The 15,058-nt window shown below is 36.4% G+C and overlaps 1 protein-coding gene across 1 annotated transcript in view; it reads right to left on the bottom strand.

The window, feature by feature from the left end:
* Phax (phosphorylated adaptor for RNA export) overlaps nucleotides 1-15,058 on the bottom strand; it is a 34,679-nt gene that overhangs the window by 6,477 nt on the left and 13,144 nt on the right. The window contains exons 2-4 of the mRNA XM_083139989.1: nucleotides 13,717-14,368; nucleotides 10,280-10,371; nucleotides 513-705 (exon numbers count right to left, since the gene is read on the bottom strand). Of these exons, the coding sequence (XP_082996115.1) occupies nucleotides 513-705; nucleotides 10,280-10,371; nucleotides 13,717-14,368 (937 nt within the window). The remainder of the gene's footprint in view (nucleotides 1-512; nucleotides 706-10,279; nucleotides 10,372-13,716; nucleotides 14,369-15,058) is intronic.

The raw sequence follows: 15,058 nt of genomic DNA, 5'->3' as shown, positions 1-15,058 counted from the left end.
TCAACCTGTATCTTTAACTAACACTTTCTTAACATGACACCATGTCAGGTGTCTAAGAATACGCATTAACTTGAAGAAGGAGGCAGTCATGACCTCTGAAACGTTGTACTCACACACATAAGTAATTGATCTTTGATCGTTTTAACATTTCTCTTTACTGTTTTATGTTTTGCTTTACATGAAACATTGGTTATGCAAACATTGGAAAAGATGTTATTCTTGGTAACATGTTTGAGGTCAAACTATTTGGTTATCTTTCTTGTTATAATAAGGAATGCTCCTCCCAGAAAATGTTAATGCAGATATTTTAGGATAACGTTGGGGGGATACATACATACATTCAATTCGGCCAGCTAGCAGCATGCTTCCAGTCGCTACACAGGCCATGTTCTAGTGGTACAATAACCAAATGAAGGCACTCTTTATGAAGTACACTTCAGCTTTCGTACATAACAAGAGCAGAATGCAAAAAAAAAAAATCATGATATTAATGCATGGACTTGTAAACATACCCTGCGCCTCCAACTCTGCCATGTCTTGGCAAGTCTTCTGCCTGCGCCTCATTGCAATGATCCGTCTCTGTTTGGCTGCAGCAGCTCTGCGGTCCTCTTCAAAAATGCATCTTGACTGGTCCTGAGTTATATCATTGTCCTGCTTCAACAGCAGCAGGTACACACCACCAGGGGTCCTTCGACGGGATCCATTCTGAAAGCAACCACTCACAATGAACATCTACTCGCCATGCAAGTCAAAAGTGAACTAGGCTTTTTTTGCCTATTTTCATGCACCAATTACAATGCAGAGATTGTAAACTGGTACTGTAGGTTGGGTTGAGTTTGTTGATGATATACAGGGTGTAAAAACAGTGCATCATTTCAATTAATCATGTTGGAACCATACAAGTTTGAGCAGTGCTATCATTTGAAAATTGTGTATTCTGCCACTTGGCAAGTTTTTCCACATTCAAATTTAATGAATGGATTTGGACTTTATGTATCCTCTGGCATGGTAAGTTCATCACCAATTACTAGAGGCACATATTTTTGGTAAATAAAAAAAGCAAAATGAAATATCAGATCAAAAGCGGTACATAAAATGACATTTTGATTTTAAATTGTGAATATAATCCTAAATTTGATTTAAAAACTACGCTTATTACACAAAATAAACATATCCCTTCTAATAGCACATTTATGTAGTTACCAAAGTATTAAGTTTATTGCTGTATAAAGGGATCCATTTTTGCTTCTCAAATATTTACAGCAGAATTAATCAATTTTCCGTGAATTGCATAACTCATAGGATAATTCAAACTTCTAAATTTTGTGTTTCGCATTTTGCAGTTCATTTCGCATCATTTCGTAAAAAACAGGCTAGGAAAATGCACCTCAACCTTTCAGAAACATGAAAAATTAACATTACAATGTGTTATTTCACATTTCATGTTTTCATCAAAAACTAAATATGCATGGCTCTACTAATTACTGCTGAAGATTTCCATTGTTGATATTCATAGGATCCTCGCCACAAAAGCAGAGATACTGAATGCCCTCCCTCACCCTTTATATATAAAAAAAAAAACCTTTCAGTGTGACCAAACACATGCTTTCCACAAGACAGCATTGCCTATCTCATATAGTTGCACTGTAATAATTTATAGAAATGGTAACATAATTATATGCATTGTATTTTCATTTAAATAACAATTCTTGTTTTTATGCAGTAGATCGGCTGATATCAGTGTATAAAATTTACTCCTTAATACTGGCCTTAATACAGCACTTAAGTTTGATTATCTTTAGAAGTCTGGAAACAATTAAATACACTTGAGTAATTTCTGCTGGCAAAGTAAAATTAATTTCAAGAAATTAATCACCAATTAAAAAATAACATAACAAAAATAAGTCTCCTTTAGAAAGGTTGATAAAGTTACAGCACTGTGCTCTGTTACGTCAAAGATGAAAGTACAAAAAGTTCCTGGACTCGTGCAATCTTAGGAAAATGCATGATATACATGGCAACCCTGCTTCAATTAATGCTGGAGTCATTCTGATAACTGACATTTTGTTTCCGGTAATATGTAACTGCCCTAGCCTAATCACTAGTGACAAACTTTCTTAAGAAGTCTGGATCACTTGTGAACTACTTAACTATTCACTTTCAATTTTAAATTGATATTCCTTCTCAACAAACAGCCCAACGCATTCAACATGCCCTCAAGCAAAAGTAGATCCTTCAGACTGAACGATGTGAACAAGTCGCAAAACTGCCACAACAAGGTAGGCTGATACAACTCACTTAAGTAAAATTGCCATTCTAATCCTTTTCAACTAAAATAGTGCAATTATTCTCCACACATATAATTGTGTAAAAAGTAGAACATCTTTCTGAATTTTAGCATTTTTCATTTATATCAAACAACTATCCTTAATCTTACTTTTAAGTTGTTGTTTTTTTCACCCAATGAAGCTTCCACGTCTTATACAGAAATGACCATATACCAAAATTTGGATCCTGCTATTGACAACACTGATATATCAAGCATTAGTATTTTCATTTCTGTTACAGTACATTTGGTGTCTTCAATATCTTGGGTGTTGAATACTGCAACTCTGTATCTAAAATGCAATACTAGGCAGTATTTTATGAACTACACAGATTAATATTATTATTTTAAATGTGCTCGGTTGTAAAACAGAGGAAAAAAATTTATATTTTTTTGTTTAGAAATGAAAAATATACTCACAGTAGAGGGAGCAAATTCTTGGCCAAATGGTTTCCCATCTGCAAGTCTGAATCCAACTTAACACACATGATTAGCATCACACAAATGACAATATTTACTAAGAACATTATATAATTTATGAATGTCTTATTAATTACTATCATTACTTCAACACTCCACCTTAAGCAATAGTAAAGTAGTTAAAGAGAGCAATTTGAGAATTTCTCCAATATGAATAAAGCATAGATATCAAATTTGCTTTTTTGGGAACCTATACACGATTCTCATGAAAAATGATTAATATTTCATATTAGAAACTATAAGGATTAATTCTCATTAATTCAAATATGTGAACGTTGTAGTAATATTTGGTTATCAGCAATTTTATTGATAATTTGATATGCCTTCATCAGCCAATGCAGACACATTACCAATCTCTAACAGAACATAGAAAGTATATATATTAGAGTGTTGCAATAAGAGCTTTTCGCTTGAGTGTGCGATAGTTCACATGAGCAACGCTAGATAGCATACAGAACTGATAGGTCTTACGCTCAAGTGAAAAATGCTCAAACAAGCGGAATACACTAGAATGCTCAAAGTCTATTAGCACACGTGTTTCCGTCATTTGTCTGTGGTAGTGGGTCGTCAAATATGGATCGTGAAGTAAAAGACGCAGTGAAATTAAAAATTAAGTGAACATAATCATCATCTCCATGTTAAAATGCAGTTTTGTCTATCTTACAATACACAGTGATATGCAAATACGAAATAGATGATTATGGGCTGAAACTACCTAGGCTGACATTTTACTCCCTCTGTCCCATAATTATAGTCCGGTATGCCAAAATGGTAGTACAGAAATGACAGACGAAGAGGCAGATTGAAAGCACAATTTGTACTGATCCTTGAGCAGTAAAGTTGTATGACTCATTCCCTTGTTTCCAGTGGCGTGCCCAGGGGGGGGGGGGGGGTTGGTGGGGGTTAAACCCCCCCCATTGGTTTCGTCATTTAAAAAAATTCAAAACAGAAATACATTTTATTTCATAAATCGCCAATATTGTAAAATGTTTACATTTGGCAATGAGAAACGTATTTGCTTCTTCAATTACTTTTGATAATATTGGAGTTGAGTTACAGCAATGCACAAGCATTCATTCATTCCTTAGTCACTGAAAAGGAAGGAGAATTTCCTTCTCAGTATGGTCAAGAAAAGAGCCGTAACCCTTGGAATGCGAACTGAAGGAATCCCTCCTCCCCTTTCTTTCACCCACGATGGCCCTCTTAGGAGAATGACCCTCCCTTTCCTGTTACGACAGTGCTGCTAACTTCCCATTTCTTTATTTCCCCTTCTTATACAATTTATGCCAGCAGAGCAAAGTTCTGTGAGATTTGAATCACTACAATTAGTAGGCAAAGTAAGTCGAAATCTTATTTCGCACCTGGATGCATATTTATTTCAAAATATCAATAATTATAATAATAATAATAATAATAATTGTTGCAGGCAGTAGCGAAGCATGGTTTTACGAAGGAGGCAAGCGATGTTTTGTACAATAGTATGCCGGGAGGAAGGGAGGGGTGAAGGATGCGTTATGTAGCCCAACTGGCGCAGTCAGTTCATAAACAAAATAAAAGCAATTAATATGCCAAAATATTATACGTTTTACTCTTGTGCTCTTTACAAATTAGATATTTTTTTCTCAACCAATTTCCAGCCTACAGTTTATTGAATTTTCTTGTAACATGTGTGAAAGATCTCGCTTGAATTTGTGCGTAAATAATTTAGCAGTTGCCAACACTACTGACACTGACACTACTGGTTCCTGTCAACACTGGTGACGTAATTTGAGCTGGACCAAGCTGGATGCATGGTTCAGACATTCGACCGCCCGGTATCTTTCTCCCAAGTCCAGGTGTTCACTGGGGTTGTAGCGAGTTGCAGTCTGCAAGGTAGCAAGTCGAAGTGGTCGTGTTGTGTGTTACGTTTCTGCGTGTGTAATAGATTTTTGACGTGGAACTAAAGATGGATAGAGAAAAGAGGAGAAATACGTATTAGATTATTTCCAAAAGAAACAAAAAATGGAAGTTGAAGCTTCACCTTCCACAAATAGAAATGGTCGATTTAAGTTCAGAGGAATTCCATCCGAATTGCGAGAGTGAAACGTGCGAACTTTCAGACTCTTGATATTCAACAAGAAGGCATAACAGAAGATATTGCAAACCTTGTTGCAAAATTATGTCAAGGAACTGTCGAGGTAAGTGACGTTCATTATTTGATAGCAGATATATCCATAGGCGGATTTAGAATTGTTTGTCTGGGAGGCCACAGCATGGGCTGTAAGCATACAATCGTGTGTGTGCAGGGGAGGGGGGGGGTGCCCGCGTGTGTATGTCTGGAAGACGTGTTTAGGATGTCACCCTATTTCACCAATAAACTTCGGCAGGGCGAGAGAACATGAAGATGAACAAGTTCCCTCAATGATTTCAGGGGCCTCACCGATGGTGGTGTAATCAAAGAGGTCCTGGGTTTGATCCCCTGTGAAGGTGCATTGCACAGTGGTACGTATCCCGATTTAAACTTTAAGTCCAGTCCCGATTAACGTATCTGAATATAAAATGGACTTTACAATCATTTACTTTTTGTTTTGTTCACGAACCCTCGAAAAACGATATTACCTATCTTATAGATCCACCAAGGCATTTGAAACCCTGGCGTCGGAGCAGTGGCATGTATTTTCCGAGGTCCCAGAAAGCTTGGTGCTACTATACAGTGTATATGTATGCAACCACATTATAAAATCACGGTTGCCATGGACAGTTTTATTATTTTGTAGGAAAGGGATAAAATTTGTATTACGACACGGGATAGACTAGATAGGCATCCTATTAACTGTAAATATTCCTTACAAATCTTCTGAATATTTCTCTTGTACAAATGCAACAAATACAATAAGTAATATACGTGTGCAGTAATAAATTCATTTTCTGAAAGCATCTTTTCTGGCATCAGTGGTCGAAGTAGGGGATGCTGCCTCCAGTTAAGAAAGTTTCACAAATCATACCCCCAATTAGAATAATTTTCATATTGAGCATCCTCCACCTACTGTATTGTCTCCATGTTGATCCATACAAGGATGTACCCCCTCGTATCTCCAAAATCGATCAAATATCCCCTCCCTTTTCGGCTACGAATTTCTATTTCGAGCACTGTGTGGCAAGATTTTGTCGGGCTCAGTGACAGATCCTGTGGTGCGGTACTGGGCTTCGGAGGGGAAGGGGGGAGTGGCCCCTTCAACAGTTGGTTTCGCAGTTCCATAACGTTAACATTATACAAAATTCCTCTCCATAGACCTAATATGAAAATGAATATGACACATTAATGACACTGTAGTAGAAAATGTTAATTACTGAAGGGGTTCGTATTTGTTTGTCGACTGTCAAACAAATGTTTTCACCAATAATATAATAATACAATGCCAAAAATGTACACAATATTTAGCAAAATCATCTCCACAACAAGTACAATGTTGATTGAATTGATGTTTTAAATCCACAGTAAGGCCAATCGGGACTGGGCCTAAAGTTTAAAGTGAGATCCGAACCACTATTAGCCGCCACCGGTTATTGAACCCGGAACACCTTGATTACAAGGCGACGACGCTCACACTGAAATGAAACTGTGGTATCGTCATCTTGCAGCAATGCAATGACGTCCAGTAAATGCTCTTGAAGCAATTGATATATGCAGTGAAGTAATATTTCCCTGGGTAAACACACGTTTGCGCATATTATGTACAATCCCGGTAACAACAACATCAAATGATAAATCATTCTCAACTTTGAGGCGGTTGAAGACCTATCTTCGACATACCATTTGCGAAGAAAGATTAAATGGGTTAGCTGCTCTGAACATTCACCGGGATATAAAAGTTACTTGTGACGACATATTGTCAGAACTCGCACAGAAATCGGTGCCTAAATTTCAGAATTTAAATTGTTGAACTGTGGTACCTTATTTATTACTGTCCTTAAGACATCAAGTAGTCTTAATCTCTTTAGTGTTGTTACAATGTTGAGTGTACATATTTTTTGTTTAAAAATTATATTTGAGCAATTAAATATAAAATATTAATAATTTGGAAATATTCAAGCAGGTGCTTTTATATGATGCAATAAAAACATGAAGCATCCATAGCAAATACATTGATTGCGTTCATTGGGGTAAAATCCAAGTATATTAATTATCTAATTTATTACAAGAAATTTGACCTGTGAACTGGAAAATGTATTGGATTCATAACCCCCCCCCCCTTACGAAAATCCTGGGCACGCGCCTGCTTGTTTCATGTCCTTCTTCTGTATACACCAATGTCACAGTTTGAATATCAGGCAATTATTATGAGACAACAAACAAAGGTGTGCCGGACAATAATTATGGGACAGAGGGAGTATGTTTCTATGATTATTGTCACATTAAAATGATGTTCGGTTGAATGTTACAACTGCACTTTATTACTTGCCAGAATATGATTATCCTTTTCGGTAAGTGAACAATGATGTACACGTTTGTTGCACTGTGATACAATATTCTTAATTGCTTAGGCAGGTCCTACAGCATGGTATCAAGGGTTCAATTTTATGCTTCGGTCTGCAGATATTGCTTACTTTCATATATTGTACTTGACTCTTACATAATAATATACGGAATTATGATTTAGAATTGAAATTGCATAGAGTGGTTTCCTTCTATGTATGATTGATTTGTTGTTTTAAGTCCACTTTATGCACAGTAAAGCTAATCGGGACTGGACCTACAGTTTAAAGTGGGATCCGAACCACTATATGCCTCCACCGGGTATCGAACACGGGGCACCTTGATTACAAGGCGACAACGCTACAACTGTGCCATTGGGGAGGCACACTTCTATGTATGAGTTTTAGGTTCACAGTGTTGCTTATTAGGCTCTGAAATACAGGATGTTGCCAACCATACCACTGAGGGAGCATGGGAGACTCGAACGAGTGAAAGTGGTCCCATGTAGTACTCCAATACATATACTTCCATACCTAGTGTTCATTAGCATTATCCATGCAAAGTGCTCTCTCTTCAAAATGTAACAAAGTTATGATTTCGATATATTAATAGAAAAGATGATATGTAAATTCTAAAATATTATGAGAATTATTTATTATTTTGGAATATTAGGATGTGATTGCATTGCGTAAACCTTTAAAGAGAAACACACATTGATGGAAAAGCATGTAATTGCTGGTAAAATATATTCTGCTAATTTTTCATGTTTTCAGAAATATTGCCAGAACTTTAAAATAAAAATGCATATTAATTAGAGGATAATCCATAAAACATGGAACATAATTATCTAATATGGTAAAAGGAATAAATAACATTCTTTATAAACCCCTGATGATAACTGTCACAAAAGTTGGAAGAAAAATTTGTTAGTAGTTCACACAAACACACCACACAGCTATGATACATACACTAAATATCTAACTGCAAGTTCCAGGAGTATATATATAAAAAGGCACTCCCAAATATTATGTTACATTTTGAAAGTTGAAGAATTTCCCCTAAATTCCAGGAATTCCTAGACAATAGATATGAGTGGCAGAAAATATTTAGACACTTTCTCATGGCTTTGAATTGTTTCCTTTACAAACTACTTATTTACAAGAGAAGAGTTGTTAAAAGTGACTCCAATTAATAATGTAATGTTCCTAAGAATAAATGTTTTCTTAGACTTTATAATGTCTTCTGTAAAACAAATTCAACTAAAAATACTCTCTTTACTGTTGATAATTTATAAAAATAATGCATTCTTGACTTCTGTTAATTATATAAGAAATTGAGCAGGTGTTCATTGGAAGCCTGCAATTAAATACTAAAAATACCAATCGAAGAATACTTACATGTAAGTAAATATACACCTACAGCAGGGTGGCTACTCTAGGACCACGATAAAATTCAAGTATAATTCCCGATTTTCAAGGGTACATGTTTTCTCTATTTCATCTTACCTATTACCACTTTTCACCCCTCGCACACAAATATATTAATAATATAAAGGGTGTGTAATTCCAATGCATCTTAACATTCTAATGCAATTAAAATAAACGGTACATTTATTTAAAATATTTAATTTAAAGTGCAGAGTTTACATTTGCCACTTCACATACTCACACTCAAAATACATCTACAAACAGAAGTCGCAAATGTTACGGTTTATATTCTAATGTACGAAAATTTGTTAATTGAATAAGAATTTCAGACTAAAATTTACCTAATCATCTTCAAGATATCTTATCTTCCGTCTGTCAGATATTGTTCTGCAAAGGACAGTAACAAAGTAAACGGATTGAGAGAATTCTGTTTTATTTTCCACACAGCTTTCTTTTCCTTCCTCAATAAAAATAAAAACTACGTGAAAAACTTGCCTTGGGGCATTTATAAATATATATAAATTCAATGGTATTTGAACAGGGTGTTTACCAAAATAACAGATCCAAAATTCTTGACTATTTCATGACTTTTTCTTGGCCTTTCTTTCTTTTTCCTTGATTTCACTCCCTTTTTCTTAACATTTATTTAATCGCCCCTTGCTTAAGAAAAAATATATTTTTATTCAATGAAAAACCTCTACCACAAGGCTAGTAAAGATGAAATCTGAAGCTGTACTTAACAAGAGATTTAGACTTGCATTAATTATTAATGCAATAAAGAATTAATGCTTCACACTTCATCCTGGATGGGGAATGGCCACATTACCTTATTTAATATTTTTACAAAACTTCACGCATACAAGAATGTTAAGAAACAGAGTGAACAAATCTTAACCACAACTCAATACAATTTTAGTCAAATTTATCAAATCCCAGCACTGGTATATAACAATGTAAATTCACTATACTGTGAAAAAAATAGCAAAAATTCTTGACTTTTTCTTGACAGGTAGATACCCTATTGAATTAATAAAAGTTGCAATTTTTCACACCTCCGGAGAAAAATTCAAGCAGAAATCATGTATAACGGAGCCAATAATTCACGCAGAATTCCCGGTGAGTAGCCACCCTGTACAGTCACTAAACGAAATTCTGAAGGGATAGCAGAACAAAAAATTAAATCAAGTCACCTCAATTATAAAACTGTGCAGACCTTGTCCGATCAGAATAATGAAGTACACAAATTTCCTGTAATGTGGTCATATTGGTGTGGAAAAAGTCTACATCTAAATCCAAGCAATAGAGCTGCTTGAAAGAACATTGATGTTAGGATCAAAATCAAGACAAAATAAGAAAAATAAAATGTTTTCGCTAAATTGCAAATGAATTCAGTTTCGATGCGAGATATTTGACAAACAGTGATCGAGCAGGAAAATAAATCAACCTCACAAGAAATGTCTAAACTATCCTGATTAACCACATTGTAACAGTATCATCCTTCCACCATAAATAACCGCTAAACAAATATAACCATTTCATCTTACTGCAGGGTTCATCATCCAAAGGCAGGCTCTTCCACTCATCACTTACATTTATTAACATTCCACCATCAGCCTCAATCTTCTTTGTTTCATTGAATATTTCGATTGCCTTCTTTTTCCCAATTGTTGCCACAACTCTTACTGAAATATTAATAAAATACTAATGCTATTCAAATCCACCAAGTGTCTCTTTAAAGCAACATACAGGGTGATTCAGTAGAACATGATAATTTTAAAGCATCTGGTATGGAAAAATTAATTTATGAAAATAAGAATTTAAGTAGATGGTACAAAAAAGTTATGAAAATATATTTACTACATTGTTGTGACCTATTTTTTCTTGTAAATGAGACTGAGATTTATGGAACCGAGAAAGTAATGTAGTACCACTGGTTTGAATATTGCTAATAAGATAATTACGTGCCTGGTATTTAGCAGTACAGATTTGCACAGAAAAAATGCTGTAATAGTGCTATAGCACTAGCCATACTGATGTCTGAACTGATTACACTTACAATGATGCACATGCAGTTAGCTACAGCTTCTGCCAAAAACAAAATAATCAAACTCCACTGAATCATTCTGTATTTAAATTATATTTACATTTTTTAAATCCTTTATTTCATGCCACATATTTGCAGCAAACATTATTTTTTTTCTCCCAGTATATCCTTCTAACAGTTTTCTCTACAGTTAGTAACTTAAAAGGAATTTGATTGAATATAAAGTATTCCCGAGAAGAAACTCTTTTCTAGTAAAAACACTAAAGTTGTAAAAAAAAATAACTATTGCAATTTTGAAACACGGAACTAATGTTGACCAAGAAACATAAGGTAGTTTGACACAGCATTACCATAATTTTAAAAAGTAAGTGTCAAGTAAATGATCCATTTCTTTTAATTGTGAAAATCTGATCCATGTATTCACAGTATGGCAATTATCTCCTAAACACCAACAGGGTACAAAAATATTGGTGACCTTCAAATCAAAATTAACGGATCACGAAGAACAGATAATGTCCCTGTGATGCCATACAGGAAAAACTGTTCACTGTGTTCCTGATTGATGGGATACTTACAATTTTTCCTTTATCTTGTATAAAAAGAATGTGATTCTAATTTTCCCTGCGTTTCATCTTAAAATATGAATGAGATGTTCTTGGGACATACAAATATTTTAGTATTATCTGACTTATTCAAGTTTTAACATGCATTTCCCAGTATAAATCATGCAATGACATCTTTTCTTTATTCTTTGATTTTAAAAAAAAATACTAAATAGGCCTGAAAAACCTCACTTTGGGTACAATACTAGGTACTACGAAAGAAAAATGTACAATAAGCAATTTCCTTAAAACTGCAGTATTCTGGAAAACAATGAACAACAGCAAAGATTACACAAAAACTTATTAAATGTGTTTTTTCAAGAAGCACTACATATCATCAGATTGGCTTTGCCAGATTAGAAACAAAGATAAAGGAATGATGTTCTGTTTCATATCCTTGGGTATGTACTTTTACAAAATCTCTTCAGACATTAACAACTTGTCGTGTAAATAAAATAATGTGAGTATTTCATGATATTAACAATTTTTCCAGGTCTTCTCTATCAAAATAGATTTGTGTTGTGCATAATAATAGTTTATTTGTTGCAGAAAAATACTACAACTAAAATCACAATTTGCATCAATATCAACAAAAATTATATGGGATTATTGAACACAGCTTAGTAATACCGTTTTCCATGTACTTTCCACTGGGAATTGAACCAGAAACACTTTGCGCAAAAGGCAAAAGTGTTAACCATTCAGAAACTCAAGAATCCTTTACTTCTAAATACTCTCTATTCAGGCTTGCCAACATGCATTACTTAAAAAACAATATGTAGTCTCATATCTGTTATATGTAGTTTTATACACGTCAAATGTGGATAAATGTAATAATGGGCAATACATAAAAAAATATACAAGTAATGATTATTATGATTGTACGAGGGAAAGTCCGAAAATAAGTTCCCCCTCCCCCCCCCAGTTTTGCCAGGGAAATTGTACAGCAATGGGGAGAACCAGGCAAAATTGGAACACAACAGACACCCATACACCAGTGGGTGAAGTACGACCGCGATCCAACAGATGGCGTGAGAGTAGTGTGTGCAAACGAGGGGAGGTGCCTCTCAGTCGTGGCCCGGCAGATATGGAGAGAAGGTGCGTGTTGAATTTGTGGTCAAAGGAGGAAGTGAGAGCGGTTCTCCGGTATGAATGGGCACGTGGAGTATCGGGAGCAGAAATTCATAACCGCCTAGTGGAAGTGTATGGGCCAGAAGTGATGTTGAAACAAATGATGCAGAGATGGTGTCGCCAATTCAGTGAGGGGCATGAGCAAGTGCAGGACACACCACGACCTGGTCGGACGCGTTCGTCCCCTACAGACGAAAACTTCAGGTTGGTGGATGACATGATTAAAGCGAACAGGCGTGTATCACCATTGATGACGTCGCTGAAGAACTGGGAATAGGCCATGCGCGAGCTCACAATCCACAACATGCTTCAGTACAGGAAAGTGTCAGCATGATGGTTGCCCCGTCAACTCACCACGAACATCTGGACCAGCACATGGGAGTCAGTTTGGAGCATCTCATGCGTTATCACGGGGAAATAAATGAGTTTCTCTTTCAGATTGTGATGGGGGATGAAACACGGGCCCACCACAGCACACCCGAATCGAAGGCTGCATCAATGGAGTGAAAACGTCCATCATCTCCTGTCCGGAAGAAGTTCAAGACAATTCCCTCGGCAGGTAAGGTGCTTCTCACAGTTTTTTTGGATGCCCAAGCTGTCTTGTAGCTGTACGTTTTGGAACAAGGAACCATCAACGCTGCACGTTACCGTCACACCCTGTCCAAATTGAAGCAGGCTATTCGGCGTAGGCGGCCTGGCCTTCTCACATCTGGAGTGCTGTTGTTGGATGACAATGCGAAACTGCACTCGGCAAGGACTACGCAATACCATCTTGCAACCCTTCGTTGGGAGCACCTTACCCATCCGCCGAACAGTCCCGATCTCGCGTTGAGTGACTTCCATCTGTTTCCGGCTTTGAAGAAGGCTCTCGGAGGAAGGTGCTTTGGTAGCAATGCTGAGGTGACACATTTCGTGCAACACATTCTTCCATATACAGGACACTCATTTTTTCCAAGAGGGTTTCTTGAAGCTTATCAAGCGGTATGACAAATGTCTGAATGTCCGGGGTTCCTATGTGAAAAAATAAAGTAAGTATGCTATTCCTTTTCTCATTTACGTTTTTTCCTTTTCCTTCCCATCTGTCCACAGTCACCAGAGGAAACTTATTTTCGGACTCTCCCTCATATCAATACTCTATCAGTATACTGGGCCAAGAAAAGCATGCCAAATTATAACTTTCTTTTTTTCTAAAATGCTGACTTCATTATCAATTACAGTGGCAAGAATGTGACCAGCTGAAAAACACTTACCTATAAGATCCTGCTTAGGTTCAAACAATTTATTTGCTATATCAGAAGCAACAGCTTCATCAACATCATCACTTGACACGGACAAGTCCAAAACTTCCCTTGGTATGTCCAAACTGTCATCTCCTGCATTGTCGAATTTCCTTCTCTCCCTCTCCTTCCTCTTATTCCGTTCATTGAACTTTCTTTTGTTAGTAGGTAACTTGTTTTCCGGAACACTTCTCCCATCTTCATCGTTGCTGTATGGAACACGAGGCTCTTTCTTCGGATATGGTCTCTCGCCCAACAAGAATGGCAAGTTGTAGTTGTAAGATTCGACGTCCCTGGTGCGTTCAAACAGTCCTCCCTTGAGTTCACAGTTCGTCGTCAGGCCTTCCGTGAGAACTTCTTCTTGAAGTCCAGCGCTCCATATCTTGAACTTGTCAAGGTTCTTCTTGCACTGATTACTTGAACTTTCAACATGGTGGCCATTCAACTTGGGTTTCTTTGCCTTTTTTCTTTTGAAAACTGTGTCACTATCACTGTCACTGTCTGACGATTCCTCCTCGTCACTCTCTTCACTATCTTCCACATTGGTGGCTGTTGCAGAGGCAGGAGCTGATGGCCTGGCAGTGCTGAATGTATCAGGGCGCTGAAGTGGGGTATACTCTGAAAACTATGGAAAAAAATATTGATTAAAGATCAGACAAATAGTTGAGGAATTAACAAATGATAATGAATAGAAGCCTTGTTGAGAGGATGCCTGCCCATTTTGGCAAAAACAAATTCTATGACTTTTCCATGTAATTAATACAAGTGCTCCCCAGCTGCTGCAGAGAATACCCTTGCAGAAACCCTCCCTCATGGTCTTAATGATGCACGTGATACAGAAAACACATGAACATTAAAAAACACATACTGTACTAGTTATTTACAACAAGAAAATGAAATTTCACGAATTGAACTCAAAATCAGGGTTTTAAAGGTCTAAAAACCCATAATTCTAATGGGTTCTATTGGGTTCTGTAACAGAATTGGAACCATTTCTCTCGCACAATTTAAATTTGGTCCAAGTTGTGAATTGTTTTATTTTAATACGGAACTTGGACCAGATTCATTAATGAGCTCCTATAATGCCACAGACACTGGGAATTCTATTGAACATTCTCTCAGATCTTAGCTGAATTATTCCATGAAGAGAGGAAGTATGGTGAGTGGACTAGCTAAGAGAGCTGGATTAAAGGCCCACAAGGATGTGCCACCAGTAAGTGAAGAAAAATGATAGAATAAAAGATCTTTACTATAAGCCTCATTACATACATTATGCCTGGAATGAAAAACAAAATGTGTGTATGGAAACTTTTCT

Source organism: Lepisma saccharinum, chromosome 1, assembly GCF_977018435.1.
Source record: "Lepisma saccharinum chromosome 1, izLepSacc3.1, whole genome shotgun sequence".
Taxonomy (NCBI): domain Eukaryota; kingdom Metazoa; phylum Arthropoda; class Insecta; order Zygentoma; family Lepismatidae; genus Lepisma; species Lepisma saccharinum.
Note: the sequence above shows the minus strand (reverse complement) of the source record. Positions and strands in the feature narration are given on the sequence as shown.